Genomic DNA, 26,938 nt, shown 5'->3' with positions numbered 1-26,938 from the left:
AGCTATGCCTCGTGTGCAAGGTAAATTGAAAGATGTTCCATCACGTCAAAAAAATCAAGAGGGAAAATTTTCGCCAACTTGTTTAAAGTTACGCGAATGTTACTCTCCATATAAGTTAGGTTCTCCACCCTCAAGGTGCTAGAACACAACTCCTTGAAAAATAAGCTTACATCTGTGATGGGCTTCCATAGTCTATCAGGCAATGCATTAAATGCAACAGGCATCAAAGATTCCATGAAAATGTGACAATCGTGGCTTTTCATAGACATCAACTTTCCTTCTTCCATGTCAACACACCTAGATAGGTTTGATGCATACCCATCAGGCATACTCAAATTATTAACCCAATCACAAATCTCTCTTCTCTCTTCCAAGGTGAAGGTAAAACTAGCCTTGGATTTCTGAATCTTGTTGTTCAAATATGTCAGGTACAACACACTTCGCCTACAATATTTTTTTAAGTCCATCCTGAACTTCAAGTTATCCTTTGTCTTGTTGTTGACATCCATCACAGTATTAAACAAGTTGTCAAAAAAGTTCTTCTCGATATGCATGACATTAAGATTATGCCGAAGAATATTGTGCTTCCAATAAGGTAACTCCCAGAATATGTTCTGTTTAGTCCAGTTGTTTATAACACCATAACCAGGTATCTTATTAGCCTAGGGATACTCTGTTACCTTAGGAAGATCCCTAACTCTGTTCCAAATCTCTTCTGGAGACAAGACGGATGGTGGCTCATCATAATCAGTTTTGTTCGTCATAAATGCACTAGTATTTCTCCTGAACTCATGATCTATTGGAAAGAAGCGGCGATGGAAGTCAAACCATGTGTTCTTACCTCCATGTTTCAAAGTGAATGCCTTTGTATCTTCCATACAAGTCAGGCAAGCTAACTTTCCGGTAGTCGACCACCCGGACATCATTCCATAAGTAGGAAAATCATTTATAATCCACATCAAAGCAACACGCAATCTAATCTTTTGCTTAGTTGATACATCATATGTTTCCATGCCTTGATGCCACAATAACTTGAACTCATTAATCAAAGGCTGCATGTAAATATCAATCAACGTTTTTGGATTACGTGGACCTGGAACAATACAAGTTAGAAACAAATATAGAATTGCCATACATAATTCAGGTGGAAGATTATACGGCATATCAAACACCCACCAACATGAATATGGTGCAACAGAGACTGCAAATGGAGTGAATCCATCAGCGCATAATCCCAACCTAATATTTCTTGGTTTACTAGCAAAGTCCGGGAACACCCTATCGAAATGCTTCCATGCTTCTCCATCTGAAGGATGACATAGAATACCATCTGGCCTTTTATGCTCATAATGCCATCTCATATGAGGAGCGGTCCTCATTGATGCATATAACCTCTTTAACGTTTCTATAAGGAGTAAGTAGTGCATCACCTTCGTCGAGATCTTTTTTTTTTTAATCATTTGTGGCATCCTTGTAATGAGGCTTGTTACAAAATTTGTAGTTCTCTAGAGATGCATCATCCTTATGGAATAACATGCAACTATTCTCACATCAATGAATCCTCTTTGATGAAAGACCCAACTTGAAAACTGATTTTTTTACCATGTATAAATCTTTGGGTAGGTCAATGTTATATTGATTAAGTTCATTCATAAGCCCAATGGTAGAATTCATGCCCGGTTGAGAAATAGAACTATCCGACTTAATCTGAAGTAATCGAACAATAATAGACAACTTGGAATGCATTGAGCCTTCATATAACGGACAACTAGCTTCCTCTAAATCTTTGAAGAACTTCTTAGCCTCATCATTTGGCTCAGATTGAGCCCCCGGGAACATCTCAAAGGCATCCCTCATTATGTCATTGAATCTAGAATTTTTAATATTATTCTCCATTACGGGACTACCCTGCTCACCACCAAAAGAATTATGAAAATCAACATCATTTACGCTATCAAGATTCTCCCCATGACCAGTCCATGCATAATAATTTTTCATAAATCCCTTTTTAAAAAATGACATGTAACAACATCTTCTCCCAATAACTTAACACACTTGCATTTCACACAAGGGTACCTAATCGTTCCTTCAATAAGAAAATCATCAAGTGTCTTTGCCTTAGCAATAAATCCAACAACCCCTTCTTTAAATTCATCCCTTAACCCCACACGATTAAGATGATTCCTATTATACATCCACCTATGATGCACAAATGCCAACTACACAAACAAAAAACCTTGAAATTTATAAGATATTTAAAATTATTTAGTTTATTTAAAGTAATTAATAGGTTACATCATTTCGAAGGTTTGTTTTTTTTAAAGTATTATATTCTTTTAAATTAAAATTCATTAACACTCGAAATCTTATATTTATCCCTATTCTATGTTATATAAATCTCTCAAAATATAAATTAAATTTAAATAGCTTCTTATATGGTCATAAAGTCCACACATGGCCAATAATTTGTCAAATCTATAAATTTCTTTTAATGTAGTAATTATTAAGTTTTAAATTTAATATTAGTCCATTTAATAAATTAGGAAGCGATAATAAGCTTAACTTCTAAAATTTAAAATTAAGGCTTTAAATTATAACTACTTAATACAATTCCAAATCATTCTTCTCTAAAGTTAACAATTCCACATATACATAAACTTTAGAATTGTTAAAATCACATATAGGTACTAACCTCAATTTCAAAAGTGAATTTAGTTTCAAGCTTAAATATTAATATATCTACGACAATTCTAAAAATAAATCTATGAAAATTCTAAATAAACATCTATGAAAATTCTAAAATAGTTTCAAATTTAATTCAATTAGGGAACTAAAAAGTATCTAAAACCTAGAGGCAAGATGAGGGTTGGGGTAGAAGAGAGAAGAGAGTAACGTACCTTTTCCGGCGAGCAGCGGCTGCAAACGGCAGGGGGGAGAGGGGTCTGGGGGTCTCAATGGAGGAAGAAGAGAGAAGAAAGAAAGAAAAGAGAAGAAAGATATGGGGGCAGGGCTGGGGTTTTAAAAGATGTCTGCGACTGATTTCATCGCAAAAATAGCGACTGTTTCAGTCGCAAATTTAAAAAAATAAGTTGACCAAAATTTTAAATAATTTTTTGTCTGTTTCGGTCGCAGATGGTCAAACAAAATAGTTTGACTTTTAGGTTGCGACCGAATCTGTCGCAATATTTTATCCCGGATTTTTGCGCCAAACGTTGCGACCAATGTTGTCGAAAACATAGTCCAAAGAATTTTAAAAAATATAACAAATATTATTATTGAAATTTCCGAATAATTTTTCTGCTCGAAAATTTTCAGTCGCAAATAAGTTGTTTTTGAGTAGTGTGCACAGTGTGAATTTGTATTATGTCTTATAAAGCACTCCCATTCCAATATGAAATTCTCCTATGGTGTCATGTACACTCCTTTTTTTGTAAGCTTGCCAGCTGATAAGTAGGGATTTTAGCCTATTAATTGCTCTCTTTTACTTGTGTTTTGGGCCAAAAATGCGTGAAGGTATTTCTGAAAACTAATTTAATATGCTTGCTTGCAGGAATTGTTAAAAATGAGTCAAAGGAGCCATAATCAACTCATAAAGGAGTCAAAACTTGAACAAAAACCAAAACTGGGCCAAGAGGTGTGGAACGTGGACCGCGACAAAAAAGTGCGGCTGCGAAAGTATCAACGCGGGCGCGGCCATTATATCGAGGTCCGCGATATGAAGAATCAGAGAGATAATTTTTTGGGCACAAACATGAACGCGGACCGCGAAAAGAAGATGCGGCCGCGAAAGTACCACCACGACTGTGATGGGAATTCCACGGACCGCGGTTGCTATCATTTAGAGAGTGCATAATTCAAGCCAAAATGAGAAGGGCGGTCCACGTCAAAGTTGCACGGCCGCGGAAGTCTCTCACGCGGTCGGTGGAAATTACACGGTTCACGAAACAAGGTTCAACCCACGTCCAGACGTGAAGAAATGCGGACCGCGATCAGAATTACGCGGCCGCGAAAGCAAGTGTATGGCCGCGGTCAGAATTATGGGCCGTGAAACTTCCGCAGGGGTATGTTTGTCCAGAAATTTTAGCTTAGTATAAATAGATCTTTTTGTCAATTTTACGCAATGTTATGTTTTTGCTGAGTACGTGAGACAACTAGGTTTTCCGTTTTGGACAATTTTGTATAAGATTTACCTTATAACATTAGATTTTCATCTTTTAATTTAGTATTATGGATTATATCTTCTCTTTATCTTTGATTTCTGCCATTATTATGAGTATCTAGACCCATAGCTAGGGTTGTGACCCAACCCTAGTGTGGGTATTTAATGAGTTTTGAATTTTAGGGTTTGATTGTTTATGAGTTAGTAATATTTAGCCTAGTTCATACTAGAATTGTAGAATTAGTGGTTGCAAACGTTGATTCATGCCTTTGTGACTTAGGCTTTCTTGAGAAATAGGGACTAAGTCTAGGAAAACTAGGCTAACAAGGAATTGGGGTGAACTCAAGAAATTGATAGCCCCAATAAAAGGATTAGACCTAGAGATAGTAATACCCGACTTGAGCTAATATCACTTGTATTGCATGAATACCCATTTGGACTTGACAAATCCAAATTGGGCAAAATAACTCAAACTACCGAGAGGTATAGAGTGAGTACTTGGGTGTTATAGCTATATTACGACCCCAATCAAGTCAAACTCGCCCTAGATTTTTGATACCCGTTAGATATCCACCTAGGCGGAAGTCACTACCCTAGTCCTTTTAAGCACTTGAAAGCTATCATAACAAATATTGTACTTAGCTTTAATCTTAGCATACAATAGAAATAGAAATAGAAATAGAAGTAGAATCAACACCATCATGTTTGGAAGTGCAATTAGGAACAATACACACATCTAGATTTAGATAAATACCTAATTCCAAATCAATTAACTCCCTGTGAAAATAGATCCCGGCCTTATTGGGTAAAACTGCATCGACCATCCTCGCTACTCAATAATGGTGTAGGTTTGGCACCGATCAATATTTGGCACTGTTGCCGGGGAGTTAGACGATTTTATCTATCTATCTAACTATTTGTGTGTTTTGTTTTTCTTTCCTTCCGTTTTCTAATTTTTGTGTGTCAATTGCTTTAGGTACCAAATGGCTCATAATGAAGCTCTCGGACTTATTCCTCATGGGGAGGAGGTAGATGAAAATGATATGGATGATGTCAACCTAGAACCTCAAGTACAAAGAAGAGGCCGCCCGCCTCATGACAACATGGCCAACCCTCCCCCACCTCCTCCAAGGGCAGCACACAGGGTGCTGCCCAATGAAGGCTACGCAAGTGCAATTGTCCCGCCCTAGATTCGGGCGGGCAATTTTCAAATAACCAATGTTATGCTGACTCTATTGGAGTAAATGGGTTTCTTCATCGGAGCTCCACATCAGAACGCATATAAACATCTCAAAGGTTTTGTAGACACATGCTGGGGGAGCAAGCAAACGAATGTATTTGAGGACACTTTGAGATTAAGGCTTTTCCCATTTTCACTTAGAGGGAAGGCTTTGGATTGTCTTGAGAGGCTCCCCAACCATTCCATCACCACGTGGGATGAGTTGGCTGAGAAGTTCATAGCAAATATTTTCTCTCCGGGTCATATGGTAACATTGAGGGATGAGATCTTACCCTTTAAACAAGAGCCAAATGAACCCTTACATGAAATCTAGTAGCGGTACCGGACAATGGTAAAAGAATGCCCCAACAATGATATGACTGAAGTAATGATCCAACAAATATTTTATAGGGGTATCAACACAACCAACCAGTGTGTGGTGAATCAGCTGGCAGGGGGTAACTTCATGAACACGCCATATTCAGAAGCATGTGAAATTCTAGATGAGATGGCGGACACCTCCTCAGCTTGGCAAAGTCGGGAAAACGTTCCCCAGGGTGACCCTAATGTCATCAACTTCACAAGGAACTTCATGATCACGGACAAACCATAGCAGAATTGACAACTACTATGAACCAGTTAGCAAAGGCTCAGCTTCAGCAGGTTCAGGGGCCAAAGCAAGTAAATGCCATGGAAGGAGTGAATGTAATGGTCAACAAGAGAAGACAACGTGCTCAACAAGTGTAAAGCAATCAAGAGCAATTTGAGCAGAGTGGTAGTGTCTACAATCAAGACGATTCTTATGATGATCAAAGTGAGGAAGTTTTATATGCCAATAATTACTAAGGTGATTGAAGCAATGATCCAAATCAACAATGGAGATCACAAGGAAACAATCAAAATTGGGGCAACCATGGCCAAGGGAATTGAAATAGTGGCAACAACAACAATCCGAACAATTGGGGGAACAACAACCAAAATTGGGGTAATCGACAAGGCAATTGGGGAGGAAACAATAATAGAAATTGGAGTGGAAACAATAATAACAATTGGGGAGGCAATGGAAACCAAGGGGGTTGGAGCAACAATAACCAAGGCAATCGGGGGTCGGGCTTTTAAAGTCCCCCGATGTATCAACAACCCAACAACCCGTCTCCATATCCGTCTCAAGGGAAAAGTTCTTCAAACAATGAGATGGGGTGGATAGAAAGTATGTTCAAGCAAATTATGGAAAGAAATGCCGACTCCGATGCCCAAATAGCCTCCCACAATACTTGTATCCGCAACTTGGAAGTACAAATGCGTCAAATTTCTCAAGCATTGAATACTCACCCTAAGGGGGCACTACCAAGTGATACGGTAGTAAACCCAAAGGGTGGGAACAATATAGGCCATGCTATGGCGGTGACCACAAGAAGCGGTAGAGGTGGAGATGCAAGTACCTCCAATCCAAGAAAGATTGTGAATGATGATTTAGTTGTGCAAGAAGATGATAAGATCCAAGCCAATAATGAGAATGTAAATGATGAAGTGAGGATAGACATTGATGACAACATGGAGGAGACACAAAATGATGTGAACCCGTCTAGGAAACACGTGATAAACATACCGGAAATGGTAGTGCCCAAAGCCAAGGCCCCTTTTCCAAGGCCTCCTCCACCGTACACTAAAAGGCTTGCAAAGCAAAATAATGAAAATCAATTCAAGAAATTCATTTATATGATGAAGAGTTTGTCCATCAATGTGCCTTTGGTTGAAGCTCTAGAACAAATGCCGGGATATGCCAAGTTTATGAAGGACTTTGTAATAAAGAATAGGTCAATGAATTATGAGATGATCAAAATGACACATCAAGTGAGTGCCATTGTGCATTCCATGGCTCCAAAGCTAGAAGATCCCGGTGCCTTTACAATTCCATGCACTATTGGTAGTGCCGATTTCGCCAAAGCCTTTGTGTGATTTGGGAGCGAGCATTAATTTGATGCCATATTCTATGTTCAAGACATTGGGTATTGGGCAACCAAGACCTACTTCCATGAGGTTGCAAATGGCGAACCAGACAATGAAGAGGCCGTTGGGGATTATTGATGATGTTCTAGTTCGGGTCGGGCAATAGGATGGACTTTAGATGACATTCGGGGTATAAGCCTCGCCTTTTGCATGCACAAAATCATACTCGAGGAAGATGCCAAACCATCCGTGGAACATCAGCGGAGGTTGAATGAGGCCATGCAAGACGTCGTCAAGAAAAAGATAATCAAATGGCTAGATGCAGGGGTTGTGTACCCCATTTTGGATAGATCATTGGCTTCGCCGGTACAATGTGCCTTGAAGAAAGGGGGTATGACTGTGATCACAAATGAGAAAAATGAGTTGATCCTCACCAGAACTTTTACCGGTTGGAGGGTATGCATGGATTATAGAAAGTTGAACAAAGTGACCCGCAAAGACCATTTTCCATTACCATTTCTTGACCAAATGCTGGATAGACTTGCCGGGTGTGCTTATTATTGCTTTTTGGATGGGTACTCCGGGTAGAATCAGATTCTCATTGCACCTGAAGACCAAGAGAAAACCACCTTCACTTGTCCGTATGGCACATTTGCATTCTCACGGATGCCGTTTGGTTTGTGTAATGCACCGGCTACCTTTCAGCGGTGTATGATGGCATTATTTACGGATATGGTGGAGGACTTCCTAGAAGTGTTCATGGATGATTTCAGTGTTGTGGGGGGTTCATTTGAAGAATGCTTGGATAATCTTGACAAAGTGTGGGCCCGATGTGAAGAGACCAAGTTAGTGCTTAATTGGGAAAAGTGTCACTTTATGGTTGAGGAGGGCATTGTCCTCCTCCCTAAGATCTCAAAGAACGGTATTGAAGTGGACAAAGCAAAAATTGAAGTGATTTCAAAACTCCCTCCTCTTACTTCCGTTAAGGGAGTGAGGAGCTTTCTTGGTCACGCGGGGTTTTACCGAAGGTTCATCAAGGATTTCTCAAAAGTGGTGAACCCCTTGTGCAAGTTGTTGGAAAAAGATGCAAAGTTTGTGTTCAATGGTGCTTGCATGAAAGATTTTGAGCTTCTCAAATATAGATTGACTACCAATCACATCATTACCGCACCCAATTGGAGCTTGCCATTTGAGCTCATGTGCGATGCTACCGACGTTGCGGTAGGAGCGGTTTTGGGGCAAAGGATCAATAAGATATTTCATCCGGTTTATTATGCAAGCAAAATAATGAACGACGCCCAAGTCAACTATATGGTGACCGAGAAAGAGTTATTAGCCATTGTCTTCACCATGGAAAAGTTTAGGCCGTACCTCATGGGTGCCAAAGTGATTGTGGACACCGATCACGCTGCACTTCATTACTTGATGACCAAAAAGTACTCTAAGTCTAGGTTGATGAGATGGGTTCTTCTTCTACAAGAGTTTGAACTTGAAATCATAGACCAAAAAGGGAGTGAGAATCAAGTGGCAGACCACTTGTCCCGCTTGGAAGAGGAGGGGAGGCCTTATGATGGCCTCGAGATTAATGATTTGTTTCAGGATGAACAACTCCTCTCCGTGTCTTTGAATGGGATGCCTTGGTTCACCGATGTAGCTAACTTTCTTGTGACCAGAATCATCCCGAATGAGCTCTCTTATAACCAAAGGAGGAAGATCAAACAGGACAACTTGGATTATTATTGGGACGAGCCATATCTTTTCAAGATTTGAAATGATGGTGTTATCTGGAGATGTGTTCCGGAAGAGAAGCAATTGAGTAATCTTGAAGCTTGCCATTCCTCGCCCTACCGTGGGCATCATGGTGGGGAGAGAACTGCTACAAAAGGTCATAAGATGTGGATTCTATTGGCCTACCTTGTACAAAGACGCTAGAGATCTTGTTAGGTGTTGTGATGAGTGCCAAAGTGCTGGTGGAATTTCCAAGAAGAATGAAATGCCCCTCACCACTATTTTTGAGATTGATATTTTCGATGTGTGGGGCATCGACTTTAAGGGGACATTTGTGAGTTCATGTGGGAACACTTATATTCTGGTTGTTGTTGATTATGTTTTCAAATGGGTTGAAGTTGTGGCTTTGCCGAACAATGAGGCACAGAGTGTGGTGACTTTCTTAAAATAAAATATATTCACAAGGTTCGGCACCCCAAGGGCTATCATTAGTGATGGGGGTTTTCATTTTTGCAACAAAGACTTCGACACTTTACTTTCTAAGTATGGTGTCAATCATAAGGTGTCAACCCTTTATCACCCACAGGCTAGTGGACAAGTTGAGGTCTCCAACAGGGAGATCAAGAGCATATTATCCAAGACTGTCAATGTAAACCAGACTGATTGGCCAAGGAAACTTGACGATGCTTTATGGCCCTATCGTACAACTTATAAGATTCCAATTGGTATGTCTCCGTACCGGTTGGTATTTGGGAAAGCATGCCATCTTTCGATTGAATTAGAGCACAAGGCCATGTGGGCGCTGAAGAAGTTGAACCTTAAATGGGATGTAGCTGCCAATCTCCGGGTAGAGCAACTAAATGAACTTGATGCGTTTCGGTTCCATGCTTATTCCAGCTCGTCCTTGTATAAGGACAAGATGAAGTACTTACATGACAAATATATCCGGAACAAAGAATTCAAGGAGGTTGATTTGGTTCTTCTATTCAACTCTCGGTTACGGATGTTTACGGAAAAGCTCAAGTCAAAGTGGAGTGGCCCTTTTGAAGTGGTGCATGTAACTCTGTTTGGTTCTCTCAATTTGAAAAACGAAAATGGGGAAATTTTTAGAGTCAATGAGCACCGAGTGAAGCATTACCTTGGAAAGATTGATGATAGCCACGTGGTGGCCTTGATCCATTTCAAATAATGATGGTAACATGCATCGTGCGGCGACGTTAAATCAGGCGCTTCTTGGGAGGCAACACATGTGTTTTTCTTTCTTTTGATTTTCTTCTTAGATTAAGCATTGTTTTGGACTAACTGCTTGTGAAGTGTGTAGGAACTGGTTGTGCAATGCACGATTTTGACAGGGTGTTGGAAGTTCGCGGACCGCGCCTAAAATTTCGTGGTTCACGCGAGCATTTCGCGGCAACACATTTTTGTCCGCGGACGCGTACTTGAAAAGAGCAATTTTCGTGGCCGCGTTCCAATTTTTGCGGACCGCGTTGAATTTTGTAGCCGCGGCCAATATTCTGCAGACCGCGCCCATGCATTAAATTTTGCGGCCGCGCTCAGGTAAGGCGGTGGGTTTCACAGTTGATTGGTATAAATAAGGGTTCCTTAAACATTTTACATTTCACCACACAGAAACCACTGTTCATCTCATCCTGCTCTCAATTTTCATCTCATTCACATTAAGAGTTCATTTCCTACTACAATTTTACAACTGGAATGTTCAATTCCATGATGTGATTTTATCTTTTTCTTTTCTTTTCTCTTTGTTTTAATTTTTCTTTTTAGTTAGGGTTAGATGCATGGTATGATCTCAAATTAATGCTTAATTGATACTTAAATACATGTGGGTAGTGTTTTATATGCTTAATGGTGGCTAGGGTTAGTAACTTTATATGGTTAATTAAACTAATTTTTGCACACTTAGTAAAAACCCTAGTTCTCGGTGTTCTTAGTACCGATCTTATTTGAATTTTGCATCTGCGGTCCATTTTACGCGGTCCGCGATAGGGTAGGCGGCCGCGTTCATTTTTTTCGCGATCCGCGCTACCCTAGCTTTTAGTTACTTGAGTGATTGCTAAGAGTTCGCGGCCGCGGTTACTTTTACGCGGTCCGCGGTTGGTCCTACGCGGCTGCGTTCAAGTTTTTGCGGTCTGCGCTTGTGAACTTCAAAGAGTCTGTTAATTACTTTCGCGGCCGCGTTCATTTTTTTTTGCGGTCCGCGATTGGTCATTCGCAGCCGTGTCTAAGTTTTTACGGTCCGCATGTGTCCAAGATTAGAGAGTTAGTAGTTTGAACCTGACCTCTTCGTGGCCGCGTTCACTTTTTTGCGGTCCGCGATGGGCATTCCGCGGCCGCGCCCACTTTTTCGCCGTCCGCGATGTCTTGTTTTGAGAAGCACTGTTGTTCATTTCATCTGTACTACTTTAAGGCATGATTGAACCCCAATTTTAATTATCTTTCACTAATTGTGTGTTGTAGAAAATGGTGTGATCTCGTGGAGGAACAGACAAATCAAAAGGGAGGGTAGAATCCTCCCGAGGTCGGAGCAAAGGAAAGCGGGCTTTGCCCTTATTGGCTCAAAGAATCATAAGCAAAAAACAAACCCTCACTAGACCTCCTGCCGAATCATCACACACAAGTGAATATCTCCTATCCCGAGAGATTTCTGAGGGTGAATCTACACAACCACAACAAGAGGCCCAATCATAACCCTACCGCCTAATCAATGAAGCTACCTCCTCTTTTGGGTCGTCTGATGGCTCAGAGGGAGGTAGTGAGGCATCAGAGCCATCTTCCCCTCTCCCGTCATCCGCGACCTCGTCATCCTCATCTACATTGATAGGAGCAGCTGTTGAGGCCAGAGTTGCAGCAGGTGGGGATTCATTGAAGGAGCTTCTAGACAACCAGAAGAAGCTCCTAGACAACCAAAAGAAGATCCTGGAGACTTTGGATACTCACGGCAAGGCTATCAAGGATCTGGGCAAGCAGGTAAAGAAGATGAGAAAGACTCAGGCCTCAAAGGAGTCATTGGAGAAGCTGAAGAGGGAGATAGAGAAGTTCACTTCTGCTGGAGATATCCCACTTGACTTGCTTATGGAGGAGACTGCCCCAGCAGCACAGGCAGCAGAGCATGAGGCAGATAGAGCTCCAGTTAGAGGATTTGTGGTCCCCCAGTCAGAGGATTTGGAGATCCAGTTAGAGGAACCGGAGGGAGCTGATGATCCTATGCAGTCCGAGGACCCCACTCATGTGACTGACCCCATGCAGACAGAGACCACATAGGGAGTTTTCTTTACTCTCTAACCCTTCCCTGATCTTATTTTGATATTAGCATTGAGGACAATGCTATCTTTTATTGGGGGGAGGGGGGTCCATTTTGATTTGGTTATGATTTGATGACATTGGTATGTAATAACTATGATACTATTTTTCTTTACCTTTATTTATCGTTATTTTCACTTTCGTTATTTTTCACTTTTGGTATGTATATAACTTTACCATTCGATGTATATATTCATTTCCATTTTGTATATATTCGTTTCACTCCATTATTTTACATATTCATTTTACTTTCCGTAGTTTACTTCATAACTTCTTTTATATTTTTCCTTAATGGCTTATCTTCTTATTTCCTTTAGTAGCTTATTTTTGAGTTTTTAGCTTCTTTTTACATTCTGCGTGATCAATAAGCCTTTGGGTTTCTTAATGCCACGGTTCTTTCCAAAGGTAGATGTTGTGTGAACCGGGTGGCTCTTCCCAACGATGGATGGCGTGACAACCTTCTTAAGGGATTGAGTTCGTTTTCTTTTTTCTTTGATATATAGTAGTAATGAATAAAAGTGTCTCAAGCAGTCTTCACTTGGTACTAACACATTTACCTTCGACTCATGTTAGAGACAAGTTGATTGACAAAGAATAGCTCTAGTTGTGACCTTTAGACTCTTGAGTTGACTAAAACAATCATCGAGTGGTTTCTTTGAGCCATTTGTGATCTTCAATCTTAGCTAGGGTTATTGTGGGCCCTCGACTCTGTTCTCTTTAACAATACAGTAGCTTGAGAGGTGAGGTATTGAATTGCAAGTCCAAGTCCCGTGCCAATAAGACAAGAACTTGTCCTGAATGTTTGTCTAGGCGAAATTCTAAGTATAGCTCGACTTAAGAAGTGATTATAGGCTCTCCTTGGTCCAATTTGAACTTTGAAAGCTTCTGTAGCCTACCATTATGATATTCCTAGTCAACCCCTTATTTTTCATTCAATAGCCACATTACAAGCCTTTATCCGTTTTATAATGATCCTCTCTTGGCACCCAATCTTTTCTTAGCATTCATGATGAACAATTGGCAAAATCATAAGTTTTGGGGAGAGACGAGAAAATTGAAAGTGATAAAAGGTTCAAAAAAAAAAAGAATTGATGAAAAGGAAAGGCAAAGAAAAGGAAGAAAATCCAAAAAGAAGTATGTCAAAAAGAAAGAGAAGTTTGAAGGGATTCAAAGAACATAATGATGAAAGGCAAGGAATGATGAGAAAAGGAGAAAAATGATTGTCATGAGTAAGAAAGAGTGACAATTTGTCTCTTTAGTTCCCCTAAGGAAGAAGAAAAATGACTCAAAGAGTCAAGAAAGTATGAGCCGAAATGAGAAAATGGAGTACTTAAGGAAAGATGAAACCATCATAGTTCATTATGTCCTACCTTGATCCAAACGCCTTCGTTACATCTCTGCTAAAGCCCTATATGATTTCAAGTTGAGTGAGCTTATATTAGTGGTGATTTACATAAGGGGCAAACTTATGGTACTTAGAGCCGGACTTATCGCATTCTTTTGAGAGTGATGAGCGCACTTCTTCACAATCCTTATTTTGAGTGTTACATTCTAAAAAAATGAGATTTGCTCATGGAGAGTAGAGGAGGATGAGTTTGGAATCCACAATGACTTACGTGAGAGAGCGAGCTTCCTTAATGAATTGAGTCAACTCTTGATGCTCTAGTGTCACATTAGAACTATGGAACTCAAAAGGTCATAACATGACGTTGTTGATAATTCATGTGTGTTGAGGGTAATTGTTAGTCCTAATTGATGCTTGATGAAGTCACCTTAAGCCAGCTGAAATATCCTTTTCTTTTTCTTGTGGAGGTGAGAATTACCTTATTTGCTTGAGGACAAGAAAAAGCTTATGTTTGGGGGAGTTGATAAGTAGGGATTTTAGCCTATTAATTGCTCTCGTTTACTTGTGTTTTGGGCCAAAAATGCGTGAAGGTATTCTTGGAAACTAACTTAATATGCTTGCTTGCAAGGATTGTTCAAAATGAGCCAAAGGAGCCATAATCAACTCATAAAGGAGTCAAAACTTAAACAAAAAACAAGATTGGGCCAAGAGGTGTGGAATGCGGACCACGACAAAAAAGTACGGCTATGAAATTATCAATGCAGACGCGGCTATTATTTCGTGGTCCGCAATATGAAGAATCAGAGAGATGATTTTTTGGGCACAAACATGAACGCGGACCGCGACAAGAAGATGCGGCCGTGAAAGTACCAGCACAGCCGCAATGGAAATTTCGCGGACCGCGGTTGCTAAGGTTCAGAGAGTGCATAATTCAAGAAAAAATGAGAAGGGCGGTTCGCGTCAAAGTTACGCGGCCACAAGAGTCTTTCATGCGGACGGGATGAAAATTACGCGGTCCGCGAAACAAGGTTCAACCCAAGTCCATATGTGAAGAAACGCGAACCGCGATCAGAATTACGCGGCCGCGAAAGCAAGTGTGCGGCCACGGTCAGAATTACGCGGCCGCGAAACTTCCGTAGTGGTATTTTTGTTCAAAAATTTTAGCTTAGTATAAATAGATCTTTTTGTCAATTTTAGGCAATGTTATATTTTTGCCGAGTACGTGAGACGGCTAGGTTTTCCCTTTTGGGCAATTTTGTACAAGATTTACCTTATAACATTAGATTTTCATCTTTCAATTTAGTATTATGGATTATATCTTCTCTTTATCTTTGATTTCTGCTATTATTATGAGTAGCTAGACCCATAGCTAGGGTTGTGACCCAACCCTAGTGTATGTATTTAATGGGTCTTGAATTTTAGGGTTTGATTATTTATGGATTAGTGATATTTAACCTAGTTCATGCTAGAATTGTAGAATTAGTGGTTGCAAACACTGATTCATGCCTTTGTAACTTAGGCTCTTCTTGAGAAAGAGGGACTAAATCTAGGAAAACTAGGCTAACAAGGAATTGGGGTGAACTCAAGAAATTGATAGCCCCAATAAAAGGGTTAAACTTAGAGATAGTAATACCTGACTTGAGCTAATATCACTTGTATTGCATGAATACCCATTTGGACTTGAAAAAGCCAAATTGGGCAAAATCACTTAAACTACCGAGAGGTATAGAGTGAGTACTTGGGTGTGATAACTATATTACGACCCCAATTAAATCAAACTCGCCCTAGATTCTTGATACTCGTAAGATATCCTCCTAGGCGGAAGTTACTACCCTAGTCCTTTTAAACACTTGAAAGCTATCATAAAAAATATTGTACTTAGCTTTAATCTTAGTATACAATAGAAATAGAAATAGAAGTAGAATCAACACCATCATGTTTGGAACTGCAATTAGGAACAACACACACATCTAGATTTAGATAAATACCTAATTTCAAATCAATTAACTCCCTGTGAAAATCGATCCCGGCCTTGTTGGGTAAAACTGCATCGACCATCCTCGCTACTCAATAGTGGTGTAGGTTTGGCACCGATCACTAGCTTAGAGGCATGGCAGTCTTTCTCTTTGACTCGTCCTCGTCGTTCCGCCCTTCGTCATGGGAATCACACACACCCCTTAGGGACTCAGCATTCTCGCTGAGGTTTTCTCCATCACCATGCCGAATGAGTGTCCGACTCTGATACTATTTTTTAAACGACCCAAGTCATTGGCACATATTATCTCTTTTGGCCATGTGGCCTCACGGATTTGTCGTTGCGCTACACCATTGTGATATGGCTTACAAAGTTATTTACTTTCTTCTACTACTACAATGTGGGATTCGCCTAAGCTGTCATGTGAACATCTTCTTCATCAACTTGTAAGCGTGTTAGTACTTCTCTTTGATCCGCCCTCGTAGATCCTCTCTCCATCATGAACGTCACAAATATGAACAAATAATAATTAAGGAAAACAATGCTAGCAAGTCCACTTGCGGTATTAAAGAGAAGATATTGTCTGGCTTCTAGGGTTAATAGGTTAGTAATTGTTAATCAATTAATTAATATCGCCCTAATTAAAACCAGCCCTTACCAGGAAAGAGTCCCTAAAAAGCAAATCTCTCTCTTCATTTGATTTGCCTTTGCGCCCTGCCATGCAACACACACATATTATGTACGTGTACGTCATATCCTTATTATAAATATTGGATTATCTATACCCCTACGGTCATACTTTGGGTTCAAATATACCCCTTATTTAAACGGAGGGACACGTGTCATCGTCCTGTTGGTCAATTCTAAATATCTCCTAATTAATTAAAAAGACACATTACCCACACCCGAAAAATAATTTTTTTTGTAAAAATTGGAAAAAACTAAAAACATTTTTTTACTAAAAATTGAAAAAACAAAAATATTTTTTTTCCAGTTTTTACAAAAATATTGCTTTTAAAAGACTGAAAAATATTTTCTAAAATAATTTTTTTGTAAAAAGGAAAATATTTTTCAGCTTTTGCTAAAGCAGTTTTTTGTAAAAACTGGAAAAAAAATATTTTTATTTTTTTCAGTTTTTAGTAAAAAAAAAAGAATTTAGTTTTTTCCAGGTTTTACAAAAAATATTGCTTTAGAAAATTTATTTTCAGCTTTTGTTTTTCAGTTTTTACAAAAATATTATTTTAGAAAATAGTTTTCAGGTTTTTCTAAATCGGTTTTTTGTAAAAACTGAAAAACAAATATTTTCGTTTTTTTCAGTTTTTAGTAAAAATAATTTCAGTTTTTTTCAGTTTTTACAAAGAAAAAAAATTGCTTTAAAAAATTATTTTTCGGGTATGGGTAATGAGTCTTTTTAATTAATTAGGAGATATTTAGAATTGACCAACATGACGATGACACGTGTTCCTCCATTTAAATGAGGGGTATATTTGAACCCAAAGTATGACTGCAGAGGTATAGATAATCCAATAGTATAACGATGGGTATTCTTAGGCCATTTTTGAAAGTAGAGGAGTATATTTGGCCCTTTGCCGTATTATAAAACCTAAGGTCAAATAGAAGGTACCAATTTATTTTTTGAAAACTTTAAATAGTTAGGTATATATATAAACATCAATAAGTTGTAAACAATGCATAACATATTTAAAAGCTGGAAATGTATTTATATAAAGTATTGTCAAAATATGTACTCCTTTCATTCCAACTTAATGTGACAGTGTTTGATTAGGCAAGGAATTTAAGAAAGAAATAAAGACTTTTGAAATTTGAGGTGCATGACAAACCATAGAAATTTGTGTGGTAATAAATCATCTCATTAAGGGTAAATAAAAAGTTTAAAATTAAATTATTTTCAAATAAAGAAATATAATTTTTTTTTTTTGACATGCTAAATATGAAAGTACGACAAATAATTTAAGATCGATATAATATTATGTATACGAAATACAGTCACTTTAAAACCCTGTGTTAACCACAAGAAACTTTGTTTTTTTTTCTCTCCTGAAAATCTTGATGGCGTTTGTTTAGAGAGTTTTATTTGTTCTGAAAAAGGATCTAAGAGTATTAGAAGAGATTTTCATAACCGTTTTGGAAGCAGAAAGTTTTTATTTAAAAAAAAAACTATTCAAAACAAATTTTTTTCTATTAAGAAGATGTTTCGAATATCTATTTTTTATTTTATTTATATAAAAAAAAACTCTGTAGAAACCTATCCAAAAGGCCACCAATCGTGTGTGTGCGTGTGTTTTTATTTATAAGTCAAGCAGAGAAGAAAAAGAAGTGTGATGGAGATGGAAAGAGAAAAGGAGCAATCATTTGGAATCAAAATATAAAGTAATTCACTCTTTCTTTGGGATATTATAATTGTTAGCTGGATTTCAGCTAAAAATTAGGCTTAAAAACTGTAGCACAATATTATTGGCAGCAAACAGACAACTCCTAATTTTAGCAACACTTCACAATCTATGCACCCAGCTACTTTCTTTGACTCGCCATTGTCCCACCACCTTTGAAATCATACCACTATTACAACAAAAATCCACGCTGTTCAATGACAAAATTTTACCAAAATCCCAATTATGAATTGTAACTAAACTCGGATATGAAACTTTAATTACCTTTTTTAAAGATAGAGTGGTTGGAATACGCCGGAACAAGCTATATACAAAATTTGCAAAAGATTGGAGTACTTTAAACTATATTAAAGTCAAAATTCAGACGTGGAATGCATTATTACGAGATGTTTATATCATGTTGTATATCGTGTATATAAGTTTGTATCATAATATTGTATAGTATATTAGTGTATATTATTATGAGATCTTAGAATATTTACTAATATACATGGTATAAATGTCAATGCCCAAATTTCATCTAGTCGTGATGGCACTTAGCCCAACCCGCTAAGTAAGCCAGACAACAGTTACATAATTCTAATGAAGATAATAAGTGATCAATAAATGAAATAGCTGAATTTCATACAATATCCCAAGGATTGGTGATACAAGTCATGAGCCACTAAGACTTAGATTTAAAAGCTGGTACATAAATAAATACAACATCTGTTTGGAATATACATAAACAGAGTACGAATCCAAATCTACCAAGGACAAGTGGTAGCTATATCCAGAAAGTTGGTACATCTTCAATGCCAGCTCCCTTCATCCACACTAGCTTGGCTCCAAGATCTGCAACGCAAGGTGCAGAAGTGTAGTATGAGTACAACCGATCACATGTACTCAACAAGTATCATAACTAACCTCGGTGAGGTAATAGGGGTAAGAATTATTAATGATACCCACTAATAACCTGTGCAATTCCTGAATTTCATAAGTATACAACAATGGTGCCATCTAATCATATAACATATAAAAAATTACATCGGTGCACAGGATATAATGTGCTAAGTCCTGAATCAGTTTGTAATTCAGCATATAGAGAAGATATGCGTAAAGTATCAAATAATCCTTCCATAGTTGCATATAGAGAATATATGCATGAAACAATAATTAGTCCTTCAAAAAGTGCATATAGAGAAGATAAGCGTGATTAAAGAAGTCAAATCACACGGATTCACATATAGAGAAGATATGCAGAAAAATTATGTGTACACTCAAGGAGTTTGCAAATAGAGAAGAGATGGAAAGTCCAACCAACGATCAACTTTACCAAAATTCACATCAACCAAAACCCTGCCGGTTTCTCACATTCTACGTGTACACCCTCTAGAGAGAAACATGAGAGGGCGACCCTAGGGGGATGGATCCTTACCCACATACTGCACGAATAACATACGTGCCTATAATAACAACCGTCTGGACAACTCACTTGCCAATAATAACAATTGTACGGACAACTCACAGGCTAATAATAACAACCACACGAACAACTCACATGTCAATAATAATCATCATACTGACAACTCATGTGCCAATAATAACCACCACACGGACAATTCATGTGCTATTAGTCTTATCCATATCACACAGAAAGCATATATACAAGAATACATTTACATGAATAATGGATATCGAATTACATACTCATGGACTGATATAAATGACATGCTAAGGTGTATGCCTGTGTGAAATGTAATATCATAGCTCAAATTAGGCAATTTCATCACAAAATTAGCAGTTACCATGTTCAATCAATGGATCAACTTATATGTAACCTCTGACATGATCCAATTAGCTCATAAAGGGGTACAAACATAAGAAACATAATAGCATGAGGCTTAGCAATCAATTCAAGGTATATCGTAGCCTAAGCACTACCTCGAGCATGGATAATACCTCGGTACATGCACATGGGCTCAACCCCTCACATGTACGCCACTCATAGCACGTAGCTATCACTAACAACTCAGGCAACTAGTGCCTCAACCAAGTTTAAGTAAGATACATACCTCAAACAAGCGAAATCCAAACTGTAAAAATGTCTCCCCGTGTGAATCGACCTCCCAACGGCTCGAATCTAGCAAAAACAACTCAATAATATCAAATAATGCCATAGAAATCAAACCAAACGATAAAGGTTGAATCTTTAAATAAATATGCAAAGTCAACTAAAAAGTCAATCCGGACACGCACCCGTACCCCAAAACCTGACCAAACTCACAAATTCTGATAATATATTTGAATACGAATCCAACCATAAAGGTTTCATTTTTCATCGAAATCCGACTCCGAATCATTGTTCAAAACCCAATTATTCACTTTAGAAAAGTTTTACCAAAACCCTCAATTTCTCTTTTAGATTCATTAATCAAATGCCAAAATCAAAGATGAAATCATGTTTAATAATCAAATTCGAGTCAATAATACTTACCCCAATCCAAGTGGTGAAAACCGCCTAAACAACCGTCTCAATTAGAGCTCCCAATCTCAAAATATGATAAAATGAGCTCAAGGTTCGAAAATAGATTAATCGCGAACGTGACCCAACTCTGCGAACGCGAACGTGATCTCTGCACGCGATCACAGTCCTCCACACTTCGCGCTCACAGTCCTCCACATGCGATCACGAAGAAGATTTACAGCACCAGAAAATAAGAGAAAACCAACAATCAAAGAGAAGGAAGAAATGCTCTAAAACCACCCCAAAATATACCCGAGCCCGTCGGGACCTTGTCTGAATATACCAACAAGTCCCAAAATATAACACGGGCCTACTCGAGGCCTCAAATCACACATAATAACATCAAAACCACGAATCGCACCTCAAGTCAATCTTAATGAATTATTTTTAAATTTCCAAATTCTAAACTTATGCAAAACACGTCTAAATAACTCGGGATGACCCACAATTTTGCACACAAGTCATAATTCATCATATGATCTTATACCAAGGCTCGGAATCCCAAACGGACATTAATAACCACAAAGTCAGCTATGGATCAAACCTATCAACTCTCCAAACCTTCAAACTTTCAACTTTCAACAATTAGCCTCAAAATCATATAGGAACACCAGAACGCAAATCCGGGCATACGCCCAAGTCTAATAACCATCCGGACCTAACGGAACTATCAAAATTTTGACCCAAGGTTAAATACACAAAAGTCAAACTCAGTAAACTCTTCCAACTTAAAACTTCTAAATCGAGAGTCATTCTTCCAAATCAATCGCAAACCACTCAAAAACCAAAATCGATCATACGTGCAAGTCATAATTCATCATATGAACTCAAGACCTCAAACCACCGAATGAAAATGCTAAGCACCGAATGGAAATGCTAAGCACCGAACGAAAATGCTAATGCTCAAAACCGGTCGGGTCATTACATTCTCCCCTACTTAAACATACGTTCGTCCTCGAACGTAGCAAGAGTCATTCCAAAGGCAACAAATCACTGTATAATCTCACCATACACATACCCATAAGTGACCTCACATCACCTTAATCCATATAAGTCATCAACGTAATCTAACTGAAGATTCCTTTTTCAACCTTAGTCCATAAACCTTAGAACCCAATCTTCCACATTAGGAATTCATTATAAGACCCTATTCTTGTATCTATACACTGTATAAGTACAAACAAGTACTTAAAGCCATAACCATATTCCAAGATAAAATTACATGATATACCACATAACTCATGTACTCATAGTAATATTTTCTAACCATAATAGCTACTTATTACTAAACCAGGTACCGGTAACAAATCTCATATCAAAAAAAACCTTGTTCCAACCTTTGTACACTGCTAAAAATAAAGGAAAAATGAAGAAAATCATAACCATCCATTAGATCAACAAGTCGTGGAGCTCTCTTGCCCGACAAGAACCATAGCCAAATTCTAAGTTGATTAGTAACATTATTCTTCCAAACATACCTTAACAAAATTTAATAGCATAAATTCTAGGTCAAGAAATCTCATTTCAGCCAGTGCAAGCTACTCGACTGACATGCCATACCAATGATACCTAGAGCTACATACGATGCAATCTGTGCCCCCAACAAGCAACAACTCGAATGTAACCAATGATGAAAGAGATCCCAATGAGAGAACCATACCGCAAGCTCAATAGATACCACCACGAAGTGCAATGTTATGAACCTATCTCATAAAAGAGAAATAAAATACACGAAATAAGCACAAAAATCATATCCCAACTTAACTCTGCTGTGGTGCGTAACCCGATCCAAACATACGGTCCACATGAAATTCCCATCGAGCCATAACACTCATAATCAACAAATACATGTGTATCAACATCAAACACGCGAAGTGAATGATCATAACTATGGAGAAACAGATAGCACAATATGCCACAGATAGGGAAAGTACAATTAAGGTGCAATAAGCAACTCAGCGCCCAAGAGCCATCTCGCTCAAATCTTGCCGCAAAGCCTAAACAGAACCACATCAGGTGTGTAAGTAGTCAACAGTCTCCCAACCCATTATAGCATAAGCGAGTAATACATGAAACATATCAGGACATGAATAATATCAACTCTAGTTGATGACACAACCCCAAACAATAGTTGTGTCGAGTAAACAATTTTGATCCGATGTAGAATACACATTCTTATTAGGCCTACCAATGGCTACAAAATCAATTGCGATCCTCCCGAAATAGGTAAATAACCTACGAAAAGTCCGCAATAATCTATCCATAACACCTGCCATCAGCTGTCTAACTCTTAACATATCTTCACAGTTCACATCCAAGGAATAGTCTGCCTCTGAGAACTTCCAGTCTCTAAATCTCAAGAATACATGAATTTCCATATCTGATCCCAACTCCACCACTCATATGACCGACACATCACTTATACACAATCACTTCACGGGAGATACTCCCATAAATCATCTGCGCCATGTAGCAAAACCTGAACATTAATGGTCAACAACCATGCGATCCCTATAGTATCGTCAAGCATCTGTATATCATCACACAAAGCATCTAGTGCCATATACACCTTACTCAGGCGATACAAGATAATGCTAAAATCCTTTTAAAATTTTGAAGTCGTCCATACTGTCTAGAACTCATGACCTTCCCTTCAAAACTGAAATGCAACCTTATACATGCAAATCTCAATCCCACACGGCACACCGCATTCATCATGCCACCATATGAAAATAAAAGAATCCCATTATCAAGTCTGAATCACAAGTAGAATAGACACCTCATCAACCGAAAACTCTCCATTTAACTCATTTCCAGAGAACATCGCAACATGCAACAAACCTTCCACACCTATAGAACATATCAACCTCGAGCTGTGGTTCAATCTATTATGAACTCTTCAAAACCCATTTTTACAAGCCATCAAACTGAACCTCTAATCCAACCAAGTCATGCAGACTTCCAAACCCAAGAGTATTGTCAGTACATAACGGTCCTTAACCAAAGCTCACCCCAAGAGATCTTAGCATAAAACCACGCCGTCCTAAGACCCATAAGCCCTTGTATTCCCTCTTAAGCACCCAATAACACTGCAACCGAGATGCCCACTCTTAAGATACCTTCTATAAATTTGGGGCTATTTCTTAACCTCTCTACTTCTAAAATGTAGAATCAATAATGATAAGCAAATACCGTAAGTCTCGACACCACCCAATGCAAGTCTCAGATCTTAGCCATATGCAAATATGAGGAACCCTCAAATACCACATATGAATCTTGAACTTATTATAACCTTCTCGAAAGTCATCCACTCTACTCTAATCCCCAATACATAGCCAATACGCGCCGAACATCTTGTGATTCACCCGCACATGAATACCCAAAAAAATGAAGCAACCAAGAGATTCCTTTTCCTTGCTCACCACGTCCACCATGAATAACAAACCTGAATCATTCCAAGATTTTCATATATCCATAAAGTGTAGTACATCGTGCATCAAGCAATTTCCTTGCTCGAGTCATCCTCGAAATCGACCTCTTCAAACCATAACCGATCCACAAGTATGCCTTACTCCAACCAGTATGACACATGACCATGAAATCTGATTATCAATAGAAGCCTCCGTCACTTGCCTTGAAGCCATAATATACATCACCCAATAACCACATTACTCTTCCTTCATAACTGTCATGATCTCGCAGTGTAATTCAACTAAATCCTTCATAAGCTCATGTAGCACTATTCATAAAATACCCCAAATCATTTGCTAAGCACATATTCATCCTCATGACAATCGTGCGAACTTCCTCAAGCGATCTGAACTCAAATTGCAACACATACATCCCACTAGGTAGAAAGGAAACTTTTCATATAAATATCATAAGGTTCACACAATCTCAGAACATCTTGCAGGAGATAAACTACCTATTTAGCCTCAAACTAGCATTTCTCTATGACCCTATCATGCTCACAACCACTATGCAATGACTTAATCTTCCTGAGTGTAAAATCGTCAATAAGACATAAGAATATACTTCATCCCACAAACGAGCAACTAAAAGATCCCTCAACATACTCATAACTCGAGACTGTACAACATATCAAGACAGAAATCAAGCATTCATAGTCCTTTTGCATCCCATGCAAATTCTTCCCGTCATATCCAAGCCATCTAAGCATAGTCCTCAGTCACATAATACTCATCACATAGCTATCTCCCAACCGATTGAGCCATCAATCTCACTACTAGGGACTCTACTAGACACATAAGTCAAAATGCACATACTCACACAACTTAAACTACCGAGCCCAAGCTGCAATCTGAACCTGGCCTCAAGTCCTCCATACTGCCCCACCTCCACAATACAGAAAATACATCTTGTACCTCATCCACGATATCACAAACCGTTGGTGCACAACTGATACCGAGTGCTCAACATCACATATGAGTGAATGGAAAGAAATCGAAGATATAAGATTCAAGCTGAAATAAAGTTACACGGTAAAGAAAGAAAGATGGGAAGTTTCCTAGATGCCCTGTAGCCGCTCGAAGATAAGTATAGACGTCATCATACCAATCCGAATGACTTTAGTAGACACTTGCTCATGACATGCAAAACCTATGAACCTAGAGCTCTGATACCAACTTCTCATGACCCAAATTTCACCTAGTTGTGATGGCACCTAACCCAACCCGCTAGGTAAGCCAGACAACAGTTACAAAATTCTAATGATGATAATAAGTGATTAACAAATGAAATAGCTGAATTTCATATAACATCCCAAGGATTGATAGTACAAGTCATGAGTTACTAAGACTTAGATTTATAAAGCTGGTATGAAAATAAAATACAACATCTATTTGGAATATACATAAACATTGAAGGAATCAAAAGCTACCATGGACAAGTGGTAGCTATATCAGGAAAGCAGGTACATTTTTAATGTCATCCCCTGTTATCTACAGCACATCAGCTCCAAGATCTGCATGCAAGGTGCAGGAGTGTAGTTTGAGTACAACCGACCGCATGTACTAAGCAAGTATTATAACTAACCTCGGCGAGGTAATAGGGGCAAAAATTATTAATGATACCCGCTAATAACCTATTCAATTCCTGAATTTCACAAGTACACAGCAATGGTGCTATATAATAAAATAATACAGTTGCACAACTCACGTGCTGCAAGGGTGATCCTAGGGGGATGGATCCTTATCCACACGATGTACGGACAACTCAAGTGCTGCATGGAGAACCCACGTGCCAATAATAATAACCACACGAACAACTCATGTGCCAATGATAACAACCACACCGACAACTTATGTATCAATAATAACAACTGTACGGATAACTCACGTGCCAATAATTATCACCGCACGGACAACTCACGTGCCAATAATAGCCACCGCACGGACAGTTCACGTGCTATCAGTCCAGTCCATATCATACAGAAAACATATATACAAGAATACATATACATGAACAATGGGTATCGAATTACATACTCATTGACTAATATAAGTGACATGTTAAAGTGTATGCATGTGCAAAGTGTACTACTATAGCTCAAATTAGGCAATTTCATCTCAAAAATACCAGTTACCATGTTCAATCAAGGGATCAACCTATATGTACCCTCTGGCATGATCCGATTAGCTCACAAAGGGGTACAAACATAAGAAACATAATAGCATGAGGTTTAGCAATCAATTCAAGGCATACCGTAGCCTAAGCACTACTCCGAGCATGGATCATATTCCGGTATACGCATATGGGCTCAACCCCTCACATGTGTGCCACTCATAGCATATAGCTGTAACTAATAACTCATGCAACTAGTGCCTCAACCAAGTTTAGATAAGATACTTACCTCAAACAAGCTAAATCCATACTCTAAAAATGCTTCCCTATATGAATCGACCTTCGAACGGCTCGAATCTAGCCAAAAACAACTCAATAACATTAAACAATGCCATATGAATCAAACCCAAATGATAAAGGTCAAATTTTAAACCGAATACTCAAAGTCAACCTAGACCCGCACCTTGGAACCCGACCAAACTCCTAAATTTTGATAACCCATTCAAATACGAGTCTAACCATACAAGTTTTATCCAAATTCGCCTTCGAACCGATTTTCAAAATTCAATTATTCACATTAGAAATTTTTTGCCAAAAACCCCAATTTCTCTTTTAGATTCATCAATCAGATGCCAAAATCAAACATGGAATCAGGTATATTAATCAAATCCAGTCAAAAACATGTACCTTAATCCAAGTGGTAAAATCGCCTCAATCCGAGCTCCCAATCTCAAAATATGAATA

At 38.6% G+C, this 26,938-nt stretch overlaps 1 protein-coding gene across 1 annotated transcript; it reads left to right on the top strand.

The window, feature by feature from the left end:
- Window positions 1–6,776: 6,776 nt before the first annotated feature.
- LOC138892176 (uncharacterized) lies at window positions 6,777–7,466 on the top strand. Its single transcript, XM_070175882.1, has 2 exons — window positions 6,777–7,278; window positions 7,381–7,466. Exons 1-2 carry the CDS (start codon window positions 6,777–6,779, stop codon window positions 7,464–7,466), a joined length of 588 nt encoding a protein of 195 aa, XP_070031983.1.
- Window positions 7,467–26,938: the final 19,472 nt, after the last annotated feature.

The sequence above is a fragment of the Nicotiana tomentosiformis genome, chromosome 5, assembly GCF_000390325.3.
Source record: "Nicotiana tomentosiformis chromosome 5, ASM39032v3, whole genome shotgun sequence".
Classification (NCBI taxonomy): Eukaryota; Viridiplantae; Streptophyta; class Magnoliopsida; order Solanales; family Solanaceae; genus Nicotiana; species Nicotiana tomentosiformis.
The sequence above is the reverse complement of the archived record's forward strand: the minus strand, read 5'-3'. Positions and strand labels throughout refer to the sequence as shown.